This window comes from Bombus bifarius, unplaced genomic scaffold, assembly GCF_011952205.1.
Source record: "Bombus bifarius isolate JDL3187 unplaced genomic scaffold, Bbif_JDL3187 scf7180000007975, whole genome shotgun sequence".
In the NCBI taxonomy this organism is placed as follows: domain Eukaryota; kingdom Metazoa; phylum Arthropoda; class Insecta; order Hymenoptera; family Apidae; genus Bombus; species Bombus bifarius.
Window position 1 is genome coordinate 180,088 of NW_022884361.1, and position 19,312 is coordinate 199,399.

General features: G+C 30.9%; 1 protein-coding gene across 6 annotated transcripts; it reads right to left on the reverse strand.

Annotated features, from left to right (window-relative positions):
* Positions 1 to 1,035: 1,035 nt before the first annotated feature.
* Positions 1,036 to 19,024, reverse strand: LOC117217208 (inositol hexakisphosphate and diphosphoinositol-pentakisphosphate kinase 2). 6 transcript variants are annotated; one of them, XM_033464631.1, is made up of 31 exons: positions 18,861 to 19,022; positions 18,407 to 18,505; positions 18,000 to 18,107; positions 15,442 to 15,642; positions 15,240 to 15,380; positions 15,070 to 15,160; positions 14,845 to 14,999; positions 14,481 to 14,773; positions 14,204 to 14,398; positions 14,028 to 14,114; positions 13,777 to 13,965; positions 13,609 to 13,694; positions 13,414 to 13,536; positions 12,637 to 12,666; positions 11,669 to 11,903; positions 11,391 to 11,599; positions 11,106 to 11,332; positions 10,909 to 11,045; positions 9,650 to 9,764; positions 9,348 to 9,587; positions 9,141 to 9,257; positions 8,917 to 9,074; positions 8,681 to 8,829; positions 8,323 to 8,370; positions 5,988 to 6,341; positions 4,827 to 5,048; positions 4,409 to 4,682; positions 4,160 to 4,251; positions 3,980 to 4,091; positions 3,546 to 3,911; positions 3,015 to 3,471 (listed from the first exon to the last, which is right to left on the reverse strand). In XM_033464631.1, the coding sequence occupies exons 2-31, from the start codon at positions 18,437 to 18,439 to the stop codon at positions 3,015 to 3,017; spliced, it is 5,244 nt and encodes a 1,747-aa protein (XP_033320522.1). In that variant the 5' UTR covers positions 18,440 to 18,505; positions 18,861 to 19,022. The 6 variants fall into 6 exon arrangements, with proteins under 6 accessions (XP_033320519.1, XP_033320522.1, XP_033320520.1 ...); XM_033464628.1 differs by having other exon boundaries at positions 1,036 to 3,471; positions 4,827 to 6,341; positions 13,399 to 13,536; positions 18,861 to 19,024; XM_033464629.1 differs by having other exon boundaries at positions 4,439 to 4,682; positions 4,827 to 6,341; positions 13,399 to 13,536; positions 18,861 to 19,024.
* Positions 19,025 to 19,312: the final 288 nt, after the last annotated feature.

A 19,312-nucleotide genomic window follows, 5' to 3' on the forward strand; every position in this document is an offset into this window, starting at 1 on the left:
ACATTAAATTATAATATCAAGTTATATAGTTAAAGTAAAAGACGCCTTTTTTTGAATTCTTAAAAATATTTGTATGTCACGTGATCTCTTCTTTGATCAATCATAACCCTTGAGTAACTCCACGTACAATCATCTTTGAATTTTTTTAAAATTAATGTTCCAGTCGTGGTTAAATCACATCATTGTTATCATAATCGAAAATAAATTTGTTCGTACAATCTTTCTCGTATATCGTGCAATATGAAAAGGTACATGTTTAAAAAGGTAATAAATCTATTTTTCACGTTATCCAATTAGAATTTGTCACTTTCTCGGGAAAAGATGTACATAAGTTGAAAGTATCTCTGCTATTTCGCGAGAAATATAGTATAGATTTCTCACATTGAAGTGTATTTTTCTTTTATATATACATTTGCAAAAATTGGAACATAAATACATTTTATAACTTAATTTATTTATTAATAATGCGAAACAAATCACGATCGCCAAACTTTGTTTAGTCAATCATATTTGATCTTTTACTTTTTAATTTCAAATTTCTTTCAATCGTGTGCTTTTAGTTAAAAGCGTCTTAAAAGAAAAGTTGAGATAAATCTATGTTTCGCATTATTTGTTTAAACAAATTAATAACAGTTATATGGATAGCAAAAAATTGTTAAAGTATATTTACCATTCATTCATTCACAGAAATAATCACCGATTTAAATAACAACGCATTCTTCTTATCTATATGGAATTTGGAAAATATATATTTCTGTTCAACATTTAATACATTTTTGCTGAATAAGAAAGTAAGAAAACACGTTAAATTGTAATAAAAATTTGCTAACGTATTTAGTTTTTGATATTTATATCACAAAATTGAATACATACACACATAAGTAAAAATTTTCAATCAATTAAATGATTAAATTTTAATTAAACATTTTATCGCTGTAAATAATGATAAATCATTATCACGAATAATATTATGTCTATTAACATTTACTGATAAGGAGACAAAATCTGATAACATTCTTAATAAAATTAGATAAATTCCATTTTTAACTTTTTTTATTGTAATCTGTCATTTCTTACATATACATTTATGTTTTACATTTCCTTCTTTACAACTATGATGGTGTCAATGAATATGTCATTAATAATTGTATCATTGCACTGGTACTGGTGATAGAGATCTCAGGATAAAATATTTAACATTAACTTTTATTTCTTGTATAATAATGAATGCTTTACTTTAGAACAAAATTTTTTATATATCGAAAGAAAATTATATATGTTAAGCAAAAGGTACAAATATCCTACCACAACTATTTCTTTACAACATCTTGCAAATTCTCTACAAATTAGTGAATGCTTAATTCTGTAACTGTATCTATCTACTAAAACTTATATTTATATATATAGAAACGTTTCTTCACTAAAGTACATTTTGCACAATATGGTTTCTAAAATGTCATAAAATGAATCACATCTACAAAAATCAGCTAATTTATATTTGCAAGAATCACAAAGTATAAGCCTTTTAACTTTATCACTATAAATAATATTGTTACAAGAATATTAAACATGATTTCATACATTCTTCCTAAAAGATTTTGAATTTAATTCACTTATTGGTAAATTAGAAATATTATCTACTGCAAAGGCAGAAAAAATTGAAAAAAGAAATAAAGAATAAATTCCTATTCTTTCCAGGATGAAATAAATAGTTTATGTGATAAACTAGTACATCCTCTATAGCCATATGTGTGATGGTTTTATTCCTAATGTTAGAACTATAAAATCAGTTAGGAACATAATAAGATTGATTGAAAATAGCACCTTGCATATTTGGAATTGATATAAAACCACATTTATATTTATATAACTTTAGCTTGTATAGCTTTTTAATAAGAAACATTCTAAAACCACTTATAAGAAAGGTAGCATATATCCTCTATCAGATTAATCTGTAAGGCATTTACATCAATTCTTGAAATGAGCATATTTTGTTATAGAGCAATTATTGTTTAATTATTGTAATTTTAGTTAATGTTTGATAATTCATAGCATTTGTATATTCATAGAAATTTTCTGATAATAATTTTATATTATATCCCCGTAAAATAAAAGAAAATTAATATTAAAGTCTAATAGTGATACTTTTGAATAAATATATAAGGTACTTGTTCTTGAGTCTAAAGAAACAATTTCATGAGAAGTACATGTCATGTGTTATTTGTATTAGTAATACTATGTTTATAAGATCAAAGAAGAATAATACCATTTAATATGAAAGGAAATTTTAAACCTTTTTCCTCTCATGTATTTAGTTTAGCAAATGAGGTATATTTTGAACTTGTTGAGTCATAGGAGATCTACATATGTTTCATATTCGATTATTAAAAATCTCGTAATTTATATATGCCAAATATTTTCTTGAGGCAAATTTCTAATGCTTTTCTCTTTTGGACTCAAATTCATTTTGCCTTATATTCTAATACATTATTAACATTGGACATATATTATCTACAAAAATACTATTATACCATTACATACAAGCGTCAATTCAAAAATAATTTAATATAGATACAATCTGGTAAGTACATTATTAACATAGAGAAATGCTATTAACGTTGCTTTAACTTTAATAATATTTCCTCTTAATAAGCAATTCTTAACTCGTCTTTTTAAAATAATGCTCCGGTATGTTCACATATTGGAAAAATTTCTTAATGTTTGCACCTTTATCATGTTATGCACGCCTTAAGTATTCCTAACAATCTTAATGAATGTAAAAAAAAAATACCAAAAAATGTATACAATTTTGTGCCAGAAAACAAAAATCAAAAAATTTTCTCTTCATAAAATTTTATCAACATAGCCAGTATTTAACTCATGCAATACCAATTTTGATTTGCTCATAACAATAAACGTTTCAACAATTTCATATGCAGTATCTTATTCGTTATATTAAGGAAATGGACTTAATAAATAAAATAACTCTGGTAATCTTTGAAAAAGTAATACTCTTAAAGGTCAGGTTCTTCTTTTTTTTCACCTTGAACATTAAAACCTATTGTCACGCTAGAGTTACCTGTCATGCTACTTGCTACAGTCAGAATTGGCTCCTCTGCCTTCATTTCTATGGAGCAAGGATCTTTTGATTCCATCATGCTCTGCTTCCAATTCTCCAAATCTTTATCTGACATATTTGAAAGAGAGCTTATCTTTGAAGTACATTTGTAGCTGTAATTTGATTCTTGCTTCTGTGTAGGAGTTTTTGGCATAGAAACACTCTGAGATCGAGAAAAATTCTTCTTCTTCTGTTGCTCTTGCATAACATCAGTACCATCTTTACTTTTTTGTATTTTTTCTATATTAAAAGATTCAGTTTTCATAGAAGCAGGTGATTTTGTCTTGTCTATATTATCTGCTTCTTTAATCCTGACGTCTTCATCTGATATTTCCATGCTTTCAACAAGGAATCTATTGTAGAAGAGATAGTAAGGTAGAATAATCAACTTCATTCATTTTTTTTTAATTTTAAAACAAAAACTTACCTTCCAATTTTCTTATAGCCACTACTAGATTTTGTGCTTGGATATTCTTTCTGTTCAAATATTTGTTTCACATCTTGCTTTTTTTGCTCTTCAGTTTGTTTTAAAGTTATGGTATGGTCCTCATCATCATCCATATTGTCAACCGGAAGATCATCAGTACGCATGATCTTTTGTAAATTAGAATTGAAGCCTGCTCCAAAACTACAGTTTCGTATTTGACCATCTTCATTGCTATAATAATCTGTATATGATACACTACCACGACTCTCTCTGTGCTCTTGATCAATATTTATACAAAATTCGTTAAAATCCACATCCAAGCAGGGAGTTGTAGAAAATTTAGGACCCACATTAAACGATTGAGCTCTATAAAAAAACAAAAGAATATAATTCTTAAATATAATACAATCTTTTTAATATTAAATATTAATTACCCGTCATTGCTGATTAAGCTTATAGACATACTGCATTCTCCTGTTGAAGTCGGTGCAGGAGATGAGGGTTCAGAAGAGAGAAATGATTGTGGTTCACTGCTCCATCCAGTACCTAAATTACACGTTAATTCATTATTAAAGAACAAAATTAAAATAATAATATGAATAAGCGACACTCACTATTAGGGCTGGTTGGCGACAATTGATTTCTTATATCACAAGATTCTCCATCGTTCGAAGGTTTATACTGTATGGGTGTTGGCGTGATGTACCTAAGAAGAGAATCAATGTCTGCATCTCTAACGAAAAGTATGCATCGTCGTAATTAGAAAGAACGAGAAACAAGGTACCAGAGAAGTCAGTGCAACTCTCCTTAGTAAAAACACTTTGATATATATGAGAAAAAAAAGAAAAGAACTCAATACTCACAAGGATGGTTTACTTAATTTCTTACGGTACCTGACAGCTTCCAGGTCGGAAGAGTGGTACTCGCGACTGACTCCTCCAATATTGATATTTTGGTTAACCGATTCGTGTGTTGATCCACCAGGTGAAGGATACTTTGGAGGCGAAGAAGCGGGTGTTCGAAACAGAGGTGCACTGGTCATCATTTCCAAAAAGGAATCCAATTGACGTAACGACAATGCATTGTGAAGAGTTTCCAAAGGTCTTATTGGCGGTACACCACCAAAACCTTCTATTGCTAATGAGCACAAAATTGAATTAGTTCCACGAATAAAAATACTGTTATATATGCTAACGATAAATGCCAAAAGAAGTAAAAACCTAAGACATATTTTATGGCAAAAGGCAATAATGAAGAAGAAGAAAAGAAATTGAGGCTCACCAGCAACAGCAGAGGCATGAGGTGGTACCATATCCTTGAGATTTGGCGCACTGGAGGATCCACTGATAACAGCTGTGCTGAACAAACTGTTTGCTGATCCAGTCAACTTCTTGTTGATGTTGTAGCCCAACAGCTTGAAATAACTCATCTGTCCGGAGATACTGTGACGGTGGCGCCTTGCTGTGCAGGTAGGGTCAGGTTGAATGATCGAAGGTCGTGTGTCTGGAGATGAGAAGGATCGTTGAGGCTGGAGTCGGGAGAACGGTTCACGTGGACTCTTGGAGCGATAGTAATACTTGCGAGGAATCTCGTGATCGTCGTGAACATCATTACCGTGCGCAGGGGACATATGATAAAGCATACTACTATGATTTGGTATATGTACCAGGCTATCGTGCCACTGGAAATTCACATTGGGACAAGACCAGCATCTGCACATTTTTGAACAATCGGTAACTTCACCATTTTCGTCTGAACAAACGGAATCAACACAAGAAAAGTCACCAGGTCTCACATTGGGACAGGATAACTTCCTGAATGGTACACGTGTATTCCCAATTACACTATCACTATTCAATTTTCGTCTCATTATATTCTTATCAAACCTCCACTTTTCTTTTTCCTTAAACAGCATCCATTCACTGCGATCGTGACTCCTTGACTGATGTTTGTATATGACACAATGATCGACCTTTGACTCTAAACAAGGAGCAGCACTCTGTCTCTCAGGAAACACAAGAAGCCTATTCTTTAGATATACAAAGGGTAAATCAGGATGATCTAGTCCGGTGATTCCTCTGTGACACCCATAGCTATCATTGAAAGAAACACTACGAGGAAAACGACTGGGTACATCCTGGAGGCTCGAGTAACAAGAACAATTGAAAAACTTATGTGAGAGCGAGCGTGCAAAGTAGATATCAAAGTTGAAACGCTCGACAGGCGGTAGATCTCTGCTTCTCAGAATCAGCTCCGAGACATTACAATTATAACAAAGACATTTAGGTACGTAAGGTGACAATGAACGAGAACGTTTGTCTAGTTTGATCCGTCCCGCGGATGTCACTGTCTTTGGGGTTCTTTCGTGCAAGGATAACGAAAAAAGGGATCGCTTTAACCACGGATAGCTTAGTGGCGGTTTCGAGGAATCGATCAACTCACCGCTACGCTCAATCCCAGGAAGAATCGTCTCTGAATTAGAACGTCCGTATTTCTTACTCTGAGTAGGTGGATCGAAATCGTAAGACTGTTCGAGATCGATATTGAAAAACGAAGAACGAATCGTGGGGATTGGTAACACTATATCCGTCACATCACAGCTCCGGCTGTTCGGTGAGATTAGAGGAGATGTGTGCAAAGTCACCAAGGGTGTTGATCTCAAAGTGGAGGTTTTTATCGAAGGAACTGGAAACTCCGGTGAACTAAAGGAGTGTGGCAGGCTGAATTTTTCCGTTGGCACGTTCAACAAAACCTGGCCAGATCTCTCTAAGTAGCGTTGCTCTGTTACATGCTTCTCTGTGTAGGGTGTTGCATGCGTAATTTCGTGAATGATTCAAAAGAGAGAATGGTGCAATTAAAATGAACGTATGATAACGATGTAATAGTGGGATCAGGGTACAAAGGAGGGAAAGAAAAGAAAAGAAATAGACGATTAAATAAACCCATCACCGAAAAAATCAAAGTAACATTGGTAAGAACCTTTGGTCACGTCGTCGATGCTTGAAATTAAAACATGTCAAAGTCATTTTATCGTCACTGTATAATAAAAGAATTGATACTTGGGATTTGCAAAAATTGTATATTCAAACAACAATTTTTAAATGAGTACTTTAAAGATAATAGTGAAATATGAGAAACTTTTAAATAGTTCACATTGTAATAGCCTATGGACTTAGAATCAGAGATGCTAATGCAATTGGATTTCGTTGAAGACGACGTTACCAATGAAGGAATAAAATAACTGAAATACACAGGAAAAAGACGACATATACTTCAATTTACTTGTGTTTAGAAGGCGCGAATTTGGTTAATGTTACACACCCATGGCACACGATAGCCATGCAACCAGTAAGCCAACCAAACAACAATTTAAGTTTATGAACATTTTATTGATAGTTAGTTAATATGATTATGGTTTTATGCAATAACAACGATCAAAGATTGTAAAAAATTTAGTAGTAGTTGTTGTATTTCATACATAAAACTGGTATTCAAACATGCAATTGATAATTATAAAATTTTTAATTTCTATTAGAAATTGATTTGTTTAAATAGAAATATGAAAATTAAATTTTATTTGCTTGTATGTGCTTAGAATTTCTAACATCAATGGGACGGTAAAGTAACATTTTAATGGTGACAAAAAAAGAAAAAAAATAATAAAAATCATCCTACTAAGAAATACAAATATTTAATTATCTTTGTAAAACAGAAACTAATACCAAATCAAAAACCTCTCTTTTTTTAATTTGTATGTTGGTATGAAAGTATTACATACATGTGATCCATATTCATTCATATAAAAATTATATTTCTAAAAATGCAATATGAATAGTAAATAAAGCATAAAAGTGAATGATAAAGAACAAAAATGTAATGTAATCACATATTAATGGATATGAATGAAACGGCTGCAGTATGATTTTAGAAAATAACTAAGCACTAGTAAATTGTGAATCTTAATGGAACAATGACTTAGGAATGAAGGAATTAGGATAACGACTGAATAAGTTACACCATTTGTTAATATGTAACCCAAGCAGTCGTCCATAAAAATTAGTTGGCTTCCACGCGCACAACTATCGCAGAGCAAAGAGTTATTTCAACTGAATTTTCCTATTTCCATCTAACATCGTGTCCGTTTGTTAAATTCCATTAGCTAAGCTCTCATTTGTACAATGTGGTTTTAATTGGATATTTATCCAACATCTATTTATCCATTGAGGTATCAAAATTTAATCTTTGGTAAGAATTTTACAGTGTTACAATACTTACAACAAAAAGTAAACTTCGCTTGTAGGCTCTATTGCACACAAAACTGAATATAATACAAAAGAAGATGGTACATGTAGAATCACAGAAAATAATGCAACATTAAGGATTAGACATGATACTGAAGACTATTCTACGGAAAATTATGCGTGTTTACTATTGATAGTAACTATAAGATAATGCTTTCTATAGAAGTATTGCAATACCAAGAAATATAAAGAATGCTTTATATTTTATGAAAGAATTAAAAGATGCAAATCACAGTGATCAGCAGCTACAAAAATTACTATCTCAAAAGCGAAGAATAATTTGAACGGTCAACTAAATAGTTAACATTTCTATGAAGATAACTAAATAAAAAAAGAAAAGAAAAAATTGTAAATCCTGATTGTATCAGGGTAATACAATATATTGAAAGTTTAGATGCTGTGGAAAACCTGTAATGATCACCTATGATAAGACAATGCATTATAACCTGCTGACGTTATTATAGGAACTAACATACCTTCTTTGTTGACAGCGTCCAAGCTCTGATACTGCAGCTTGTCCGCAGCTATAAAAAAAGACACGAAAAACACCAGCCTTTCTGATAAAATCTGACTGTTAATATTAACCATATGTACCCAAGAAGAAAGATGTTATTAATGAAATTAAGTGTTTACAATGTTCTTACAATACATTACTGTATTTTTAACAACATATTGCCAAGCTATCGTAACGTTTTACGACATTAATATTTACAAATATCCTGTGTAACCTTTTTGTTAGAATTCACTTCCATGCATAATCAGAGAATATTACTATGGGCCTGTTATTATATATCAAACATGTACTATAATATTAAAGACCTAGACGTTACTTACCTTTCTCAGGCTTGTCCTGTCTTTGGTGATCATAACTGCGAGCACGTGGTTCAACAATTGTGCCTCTTTCTGCATCACGTCGCTGACGTTGACTTGCAGCTAATTGACTACCAAGTCTCGCTGCTTCATGACCAGCTACGGTTCTAGCACTAAATGTTGTACAATATTTTATAAAAGATCATCGATAGTTAGTTAATTTATAAAAAAAGATTCATTGAAAGTTTCATACTACATACCTTATTGGAATGGGCGCAGAACTCTGCAAAAAGCCACTATCAAATGGTTCATCCATCATGTTAGGATGTAAGTCCATCATATCAACTCCTCTACTGGTTGTTGGACTATCCATCATTGCATCTACAGTATCTGTTTCCATTGTTCGTGGAGGTGTTTCCTAAGTATTAAATAAAAAATGCTAATTTATTTATACTCCCTTTTGATTAAAAACATTTATACATACAGATTGCAATGGTGGATTCATAAAATCGTCTTCCAAAATTCCCAACTCTACATCTTCTTCCTCTATTCGAGTGCTACATTGTGAAATGGTATCTTGAGCAGAACCACCACTTTCACCCTGAAAATATAAAGTATGTATAGCTTTGTATTTCAAAATATTTCTTTGATCACGGGTAAAATAGAAGTATTAGCTATAAGATTTACTTACTACATTATGGCTACTCTCATTGCGTGAATGGGGTCTAAAACCTGGTCCTGGTGGTAAATTCTTTTGCACACAACAATTTACACCAGGACTGAAATGCAATTCAACGTGAAAACGTTCTTCGCTGCTAGGATCTTTAGTTGGATCTTCGTACAACATAACTACAATTTGAGACATGTAATTTAATTCTGAAACCATACTAACGTACTCCATAGCTCGACGCCATTGTTCATCTTTCATTACCTGTGTAATTAAAACATTAAAATGTGTTATACATTGCGTAAAATAAATATGTAGATACATACATCAAGTAAACCACCATAACGTAAAACAGTCAACAAAGAATGTACGTGGCTTTCACTTGTAAAGTAAAGTCTTGTGCGTACATGCCGACCGGGACTAGAAACTCCATGGGAGTATCTAAAATTATAACAATTATCCATTACATTTTACCTTACATATATATATATATATATGTCGGAGATGAAAGGACATCGGAACCTTCCCTTTGGAATTTCGGGAAAATCCCTTAACACTTTAATCTAGATTCTACCATAGCCGTAATTAAGCAATTGTTGTCATTCAATCCGATTGTATTTGTTCGAGACTTGTGATAATGAGCTTGGGCTCGAGGCGACAACCAGTCGCCAAGCGTAGCCGCGGTCAAGGGATGAACGTTTTGTCTAACAAAGGTATGGAGTAATAGTATAGCTCTCCTTAAAAAGAAATAGTTGTAGCGGCACTCGATAGTAAACATTCCAACGGTTTCTGTCCCGTGGCTCGCCACACGCAAACCCTATTCTTAGGGTAAGATGATTACCAGATGTCGACGCATCTCCACAGTACATGTTCAGTTAGCCTGAGGACCCGTTACAAATCTTAAGATTTAGTTAACTAAAGTCCTTCAAACAGACAAACAGTCTTTGTCTCAACTACGGGAAGATAGGGGAAATCTATTTTTCTCACGAGCGACGCTTCCCGCTAGCAACTTTCCCTCAAGGGCGGCTAGCATCCTTCTCTAACCACCAACATGGAAATTGACCAATTAACAGTAACGTCAACTTCCCTCACTTTCCGAACGAAGGCATCCCTCCACGAATCCGATAATCTCGTGTCCCTAGACACACCCCATCATAGTTTTCCTCTGCAGCATCATCGTGACGGAAAGTCATTCTCTCGTGAGGTCGCATTAGCGAATTACATAGCGTCTTTGCGCTCGGTGGATATTCTATGTTTTAACAAAGAGTTAGTTCAGTAATACTTGTACCGTAGACAAGAAAATTGGGTACAACTTGGACTTTGGAAGAAAGTGCATTTTGTTATCCCGTTGACCGCGGATTCGTTATTGAACCTAGGATCATTGTCATTAGGCATCTCGAGTATCTAATTATCAATATCTTCTCAATATCGTCAATATCTTCTCTATTGCATAACAACAATGTCTAATCCAAACGAAGATTCGTTTCACGTCCCTAACCCTAATCATAATGTGAACCCGACATATATATATCATATATTGCACACATTATACCTCATATATGACACACACAAATGTTTAATTTACCTCGGATTGAGTCTATTAACTGTTTCTTCTCCAGTTTCTTCAATATTTCTCTGCAAATCTGCTCTTATCTTTTTTAAAAGAGGAGTGCAAATACCTTGGCCTATGGTGAGCTTCTCTTGCACTGTTAATCCATATTCCTATAAAAATTTTTAATTAAAGTACTTTTTTAAAGAGATAAAATTTATTGAAATTCTCACCTGTGGTATCACTATATCTGCCAGATACTTAGAATAAATGTACAATTCCTCCGCGTGTTCGAATTGCAACGTATGATTGTTATGTTGTAAATCATACTTTATACAATCATAAATATCCGGGATTTTCGATATGTCGAACCTCTTATTTTTGGTACAGAAATCCTTCTCAATCTTTCCCCATCGACGACCCATTAATTCCCACGTTTCACCATGATAAAGAATTGCATCTAAATATATTAGATAGATAAATATAATTTCACAATAAGATTATATATTACATCATACCTTTGGTTTTAGGATCATCTTTCTTAATACGAACAATGTCCATTAATTTTTGAATCAAAGTATGAACATGCTGGCAGCAACGAACAGGATTTTTAACAAAATCCATGGCTGCGTTAATGCTCAGTGCGTTACCAGGATTTATCTGTTCCCTGTCTTCACACGTAAATTCTCGATCTTGTTGTAATAATTCATGAAGTCGTGTTTTTACCCTATAAAAATATATCGTTAGAATTTACTCAAAATTCTACAACAATTCTTTTGTAAATTGCCTTACATACATATTTTGGTATTTACTGCTATCGCAATCATTGTCCAATAGACCATTAGTATTAGCACTCTTTACCATCTGCACTAATATTGGCGTTAATTCACCCTCTAATGCGAGTAAACCTTTTGCAAAGGCTGCTGCTGTCATTTGAACTCTTCCTTCATCACTTGCATAGATCTTTAAGTCATGTCGAAATGTTGAATGAAGTCTAAGTAACCCTAAACCTTGTGCACCAGCATAGTCACCTATATATGTATAAAAATACTTCAGAAGAACAAAATGTAATAAATACAAAATATATCTTTCATTTTCAATAAACATAAAGTACATATGAGATTTCATTGAATGATCTATGTTCTGGTAAAAGGATCATGAAAGATTGGTACAAAAATCGCTGATCGTACATCAATGTACTTACATCTAGAAAAGTCTAATTAAATGTATATACATGATTTTTTTGAGATGTTACATATTATTCATGTTACTGTTCTTTTAAATAATGCCATCAAAATTATTCTATATTAATATTTATCTTTGATTTTCTTAAAGTGAAAATGTAGTTAAAACTACAATAGAAAATGAAGCAATATATATAAATTTGCAACATATATGTATGTGTGCATAAGTGTATGTATATGTCTTTTAGGCATTACTGCATGGATGACAAGATGTATGAAACCTATTGAAAAAAAAAAGATAGAACATATAAACATTTAAGGCCACAAACTAAATAAAAGCAACTATCCTTAAACTGTCAAGTGTTTCATTGCAATAAAGTGGAACACACTGAATTAGCATAGAAACAGCATTTTCTTCTACATTTAACAATTTTTGTACGATCTTCGCACAAAAATCTGCAAAATAGCAAGAATTTTCTAACAAGAACATATTGATAGAATTTCTAAATTACTATTTCTATGCATCTATAACACTACACATAGAACTACAAAAAAGCATTGATTCAGAATAAAAAGTTACCGTGGTTTGGTAACATCTCTGAGTCTTCCTCTGAAATAATATTTGGAATTATCCATGAATCAAAGATTTTCGTAAAGGTATAAGATATTTGCTATCCTTTAACCAAAACGAAATCATCGATAGTTTAATTAAAAGCTTGAAATTTTACGCTCTTATTTTTAAATAAAAAACAAGTTACATGTTAACATATCCAACTGCCTAATGCATACATACGAGTTTTATTTCAGTTAAATTGTCTGAAATGAGTATATATATATATACATATGCAGGGTCATTGGTAACTGGTGGTACAAGCGGAAAGGGGGTGATTCTACGCGAAAAAAGAAGTCGAAAATATAGAATAACAATTTTTTTTTTAATTTTTCCATCGAGATAACGATCTACAGTGAGATCCGTTATAACGAGACGTGATAAAGTGCACGCGTACCGGGCGAAAATTCAAAGTCGATTTTCTCGAAAACAAAGCCTCAAACGAAAAATTTTTATTCTATATTTTCAACTTCTTTTTTCGCGTAGAATCACCCCCTTTCCGCTTGTACCACCAGTTACCAATGACCCTGTATACATACATATGTATATGTACTGTGCAAGATAAATAGCAATATATGTATTATGCATACGCTCAATTGAGCAGTCCAGATAAATGATAGGTCCAGCCGGAGTTCAGCCAACATAAGAGACTTATTAAATAAAAAATCTCATTATAAAGTATAAATTAACTCAAGAGTGAGCATGATAAGCGTATGAACATAAGATACGAACCACTAAGGTGTCTACCTTGACCACCAGGATACATGCAGCGAAATATTCTTCCTAACTCCTCTGCCTGAATACGGCCGGCTGGTGTTAGTTCTCCACCCCATTTTAATATCAATACAAGGGAAGGTTCTCCAAGTCGATCTAATAAAAATATGTGATTTACAAATAATAGACATCTATATTACATGGATATAATATTCTATGCTTTGATACCATCATCTGATGAACTTCCTCTTGGTCGACCTCTTGGTTGATATTTCATTTGTACCTTGCGATTTATCCCTGAGAAATGACCGTACCTGAAAAATATGTTACATATAGTCAAAGTTAATATTCGCAATTAAATAAAAGATTATATATAAAAAAACAATGTTTACACACATTTCTAAGACGCTTTTCAATTGTTCTAATTTTCCTTGTTTTTCTTCCAATTCAGGTCCAGCAGCACGATGTTGTATTTCAGCTAATAAACTACGTGCGGTATCCAATATTTCTTGCAATTGCTTAGGCCTCTTTAATTTAATATGACCATGCTTGTAGCCGTCGTATTTTGCGAATATCTCGAAAAATCTGTATGGAATAGAATATGTGAGATATTGTTCTTCATATATACCTTCAAGAAATACACTTACTTCGGGTGACGAACTTCTACTTTCATTTTCTGTTTTGGCGTTCGATCTCCATGCCTTATAACAGCAACTACACATCGTAATTCCATCCTAAAGTAAATATAGAAGCATTGATATAATTATGATATTTAAAAATAATCTGAATATATTAGCATAATAAGAAAGTAAAATTTATTTACATTTTCCCAAATGTAGTAGGCACAATAGGCGGATCGTCCAATTGAAAAGGTACACTCCATGGTATATGTAAAGTGGGTGCCAATTCTCTTAAAATCATATTTCCCAAGATCTTTGCGCAGTCATCATAATATTTGTTAGAATTCTTTACAAAACTAAACCCATTTACGTCACACACAAATGACTGCCCGTTTGCTCTAAAATATTACACATGATTAGTATAATAAAGAATGGATTATTACTTCTTTTAATCTCACTATATTTAAAATTTCAATATACCTAAGTAAATCAAAACCACAAACTGTTTGTTTAAAAGCTAAGCACACTTTTCTACTAATTAGCTTTTCAGCATTACTTAGTATAACCGGATAGCGAATTTCTTTCCCTTCTGAATCTCTTTCGACTTTACCATCCAATGCAGGGCTTTTTCTTGCCTCTGCGTGAGCATAATCTGGACCCACGGTATAAACCTTAACGTCTGTACCGTCGGTTGGCATAAAATCTTCGTATATGTAAGAACCTGTTTTACGAACTCGAGATTCTGGTGAATATACACTACTACGACTTCCAATCTGTAATATTATGAATTGAAATTTAACTATGCCAAGTAAAAAAAATTATTTTTGTTGAATTTACTATATACCTTCCTAAATAATCTTTGACTGCCTCCACCTGCAGATGTAGGATAATAAATGTAAATATTATGATCCTCTGCAGACACTGGTTTTTCCACAAATGGTTTGTTGAATGTAACACCATTAACTTCGACATGATCTTCTGATTCTACTAGTTCATGATCTGAAATGGATTTTCTGTCATAAATCTCCAATATAAAATTGGATCAATATAAATGATAAGCATCACATACGTTTTGGATCAGACGAGTCTCTATCCAGGACAGCATATCTCGGGATTTCAATACCTTCACTCTCTAAGATAGCATAGACTCTCCTACGATCCTATTAAATTGGTGTCATATAAAAAATAATATGTTTCATCACTCAGAATATTTGACAATATTTATCACGAATTACATACCTGAATATCATATTGCATGGGTAAATTATTGATGATAAAAGGATTTCTAAGATTAGCATAATTTATAGCTTTATCAAGGGGAAAGCCTTTACTATGGAAGCTTATTAAACAATCAACAATTGGCCAATCTTCTACAGACTCCTGTAAATACATATTTTCATACATTATAATTGAAACATTAAATATTTTCTACTGCCATTACCTTTAAAATAACTTCTTCAGGAAATACTACTATTTTAATGTACTCAAATTCTTCCAATCTTGTTAAAATTTCCTTCATTGGTTTACTTTGTGATTTTTTTGCCATCGCACAGATTCCAACCAAAACTTGCTTCCCTTCTCCTTCCAAATCGCTTCCACCCATGCATCCATCATCATTGCTGCACCCGTCCGACAGTTCGGCCTAAGTGAAAGTTTATATTAATTGAAATTTGTTTTCTGACTTGATTATTATTCTTTTTGAATTATTTTTGCTTTAATCTTACTATCTTTGTACTCACCTAATATCACATGAATTTAAAAGGAACTAATAATAATATACAAAATAAAACTAAAAAATGTATTAAATTTTTACTTATATGCAAAAATTTATAAAATGTTTATTAATAATTGTGTTAAATATTGCTCATCCAGTACATCTTTAAGCAGGATAAAAATCCAGTTTTGTCAGGAGTTTGTTTAGAATAGTTTTCAAACAATCTCGATCTATTATTCATTTCTAGATGATTACAATAAAATGTAAAAAAGACACATGCATTACTTGCCTACATAAAAAAGGAAATATAAATTGAATACTAAATATAGTACTTTTACAAATGTATTGTATGTCTGGGTGATAAAAAAGTAGTAAAAGTTATTAGAATATCAAATGATTTGTCATTCTACATTTTTCAATAAGTTCAACTATCAATGACTGAAAATTATATAAACTTAATTATTACAATGATACATTTCTAAAACTGTCTAACAAAATTGTATTATTAATAAAGAGACTCAGCAAATTTTAATCATGTGTTAATAATTACATACAAAACAATCATCACAGTAGCACTCCATATCCAGATGTATATCTTCCATCTTAAAGGTAGATATAGAATTGATTTTTATCATTACGATAATACCATTTTTCAAGAAGCCACTAGTCTTTTAATTATATGCACTTCATACAATAGTAATTTTTTTCTTACATCACATTTTACAGATCAACACTCATTATAATATTATCTTTTACAGATAAATACAAATTGTATTCCCTATAATTTAATTTTTTGATATATTTTAAATTAAATGTTAGATTTATATTGCATCTTATCTTTTAAAATTGTGATAAGGAAGAAATTAACTTAAAATACTTTAACAATTAAGTATAAAATATTTTATCAGACCACTTATTAAGAGTTGATTAGAACATAATGAAAAGAAGCGTCTACTAGCTTGGAACTAGTTTGCAATTTGTTTAATGTTAACATTACTGAGCAATTGTATGCTGAACTGAAAATAAATGGAAGCAAACTAATAAAGTACTCTTTGTTTAAAGATAAGAAAGAACTATATCTCTGGAAGAGATATATTTCATAAATCTATCTTGAAACAAGAAAATTTTTTCTGCATAAAGAGTAAGTGCTACAATGATCATATATAGACTTCAGCAAATAAAAACAATATGAAGACAATTTTTTATTCTGTTACATTAAATATTATGAATCTACTAACAGATAATAACTAAGAAATTAATTAGAAGAAACTCTACCATTATTTGCCAATATGGTTCTGCTTCATTATCACAATCGAAGATGTAAACATCAGGAATTGTGGTAGATGACAAAGGATTTGCATTTTCCATTACAAATTTAATTTCGAAGTACCATAAGCTAATAGCATAATTATATATAATGATAGCCTTAAAAAATTTGCACTAATATTAACATTAACATTAAATACCGAATCTTAGTTCAATAATTGAATATTTCACTATATAATATGTTTAATTCAGTTAATAATGATTAAACACTATATACACTAAACAATATTAAATCAGATATTCCTCTTTAGACCATTATATTGTAGAACATCAATTGTTTAAATTAATTTAATAATTATAACAAACATACAGCTTATGCATTGTATATGCAACTATACAGCCAAGTACTAAGTCTTCTACCAATTTATTTTTAGACTATTAGAGTACCAAAGACTTTGTGAGTCATCAAGTTATTTAAAAGTAATTGAAACATTAATAAGTAATTAATGAATTCATTAATTTACACTTAGTGAAATATGTTTGTATGTACAGTTGAAAATAAACAAAATTATTAAAAATTCCAATTTCATATAAAATATGTCTTCCCAAAATATATATATATATATATGATATATGCAGGTGCTGTATAGTATTGTATAAAACAATACTTTTTTTTAAACAAAACAGTTTTCTAACCTTTCTCACATATTGTTTACTAATTTAAAGTAAAATAGAGTTGGTATGCAAACATACAATATAGTTCTTAATTCACAATATCTGTTTCTGCTTGTCTCTACATCTTATTCTCTTATTGTCAAGTTAAATTAAATGAAATAAATAAATTCTAAAAAATCTTAGTACATAATCAGTCTTATGCGAATTATGATGTAGATCAAAATCAAAATGTAAATTTATATTTTATATTACTGATAAAACTTATAATCTATTTAGGATTATCATTTTGATATTTGTTTGTTCTTTACATATGATATATTGCACATGGAAAAAGTATAACTTACTCTTTTTGATGAACGATATATAGAAGAAGCTACAGGACCCACAAGGGTTGGTTGTACAGTATTTAAATCTCCTACATAGAAAATTGGTCGGCTGGCACTCCGTAGACCCTATTGATTAATTATTATCCATCAAAAATTTATATTTCTGATATTTGATTACATAAAGAATTTATGATATACTACAAAACTTTAACAGTATATTTATTGTTTTAGATTAGTTTATAAGATTATGTGATCATTATTTTCCTAAAGCAAAATAAATTTAAAATTAAATAAAACAAATTTCACGTTAAATTTCTTCTAAAAGAATCTAGTTTATAATTGTTTCTTCTATTTCAGTAAAATATTAAAAGTCATAAAATTGTTAAAAATAATATCACAGAAATAAAAACTATTTCTCTGTTTACCTGATAACCATGTTCCAATTCAGTGTAAGACATGACAGAACAGGTTTCATTGAGGAAAATGAAACGGTTTCAGCTTGAACTTAGAGAATTCGCTGTGCCCTAAAAGGATTGTTATTAAACATAAACCAAAGATTCAAACGAATGTCATTATTCAAAAACTTGAACAATTATTTTCATATAATAATTAAAAAACAACGTAACAAACTATTATAATTATTGTAATTAATATTTTGTGTATGCATAATTGTCACACTAAGAAAAAGTAACCTTGACGATCAAATATTTCTATATTTTTTACAATAATTCAAATTTAATCAATTTACAATAAAATTAAACCAATATAATCATGACTTAAAATAAATAAAGCTAAGTATGATTTAATTCTAGACAATGTTGCGACTTATTTTGTTTCCTTCTTTTTCAATGTAACATCGATGATTTCAATTAAACTCACTAATATTAATTTCGAATGGATCTAAAGATTCGACGATAAAGACAACAATGCAGATTTAATAAACAATATTGGATCTCTAGGTAATTAAAAATTTCCACTTTAATATCCTTCAATTTTCGGACATCTTGTCAAACTTAAATCTCGATCTCTCGTATCGTTCAGAAATCGCTCATCCGGTTAACTATACGTATGTATAAATCGATCGATATTACCAGATATTACGTGTCGTTGCATGTAAACATGTAAACAAAATATTTTTAAAAACAAGGTATTGAGTAAAACCACAAATTGAGTTATTAGAACAGAAAAATCTTTTGCAAACACATATTTATAAAGTTTAAGATATATATAACAATAATAATTTTATTTCTTCTTTCATACTTTATAATACAAATTTTTGACTTTTTAACGGCCATTTGTATATTATTTCATTTAGTTTATCACTTTAAGAG

Excerpts from the sequence above, each read along its gene's own strand:
- LOC117217208 (XM_033464628.1), bottom strand. The coding sequence starts at position 18,439 with ATGTCTTACACTGAATTGGAACATGGTTATCAG. Across the intron at positions 18,108-18,406 it reads AATTGGAACATGGTTATCAG|GGTCTACGGAGTGCCAGCCG; the intron begins GTAAACAGAGAA and ends ATTAATCAATAG. Across the intron at positions 13,966-14,027 it reads GTAGAAGTTCGTCACCCGAA|ATTTTTCGAGATATTCGCAA; the intron begins GTAAGTGTATTT and ends TATTCCATACAG.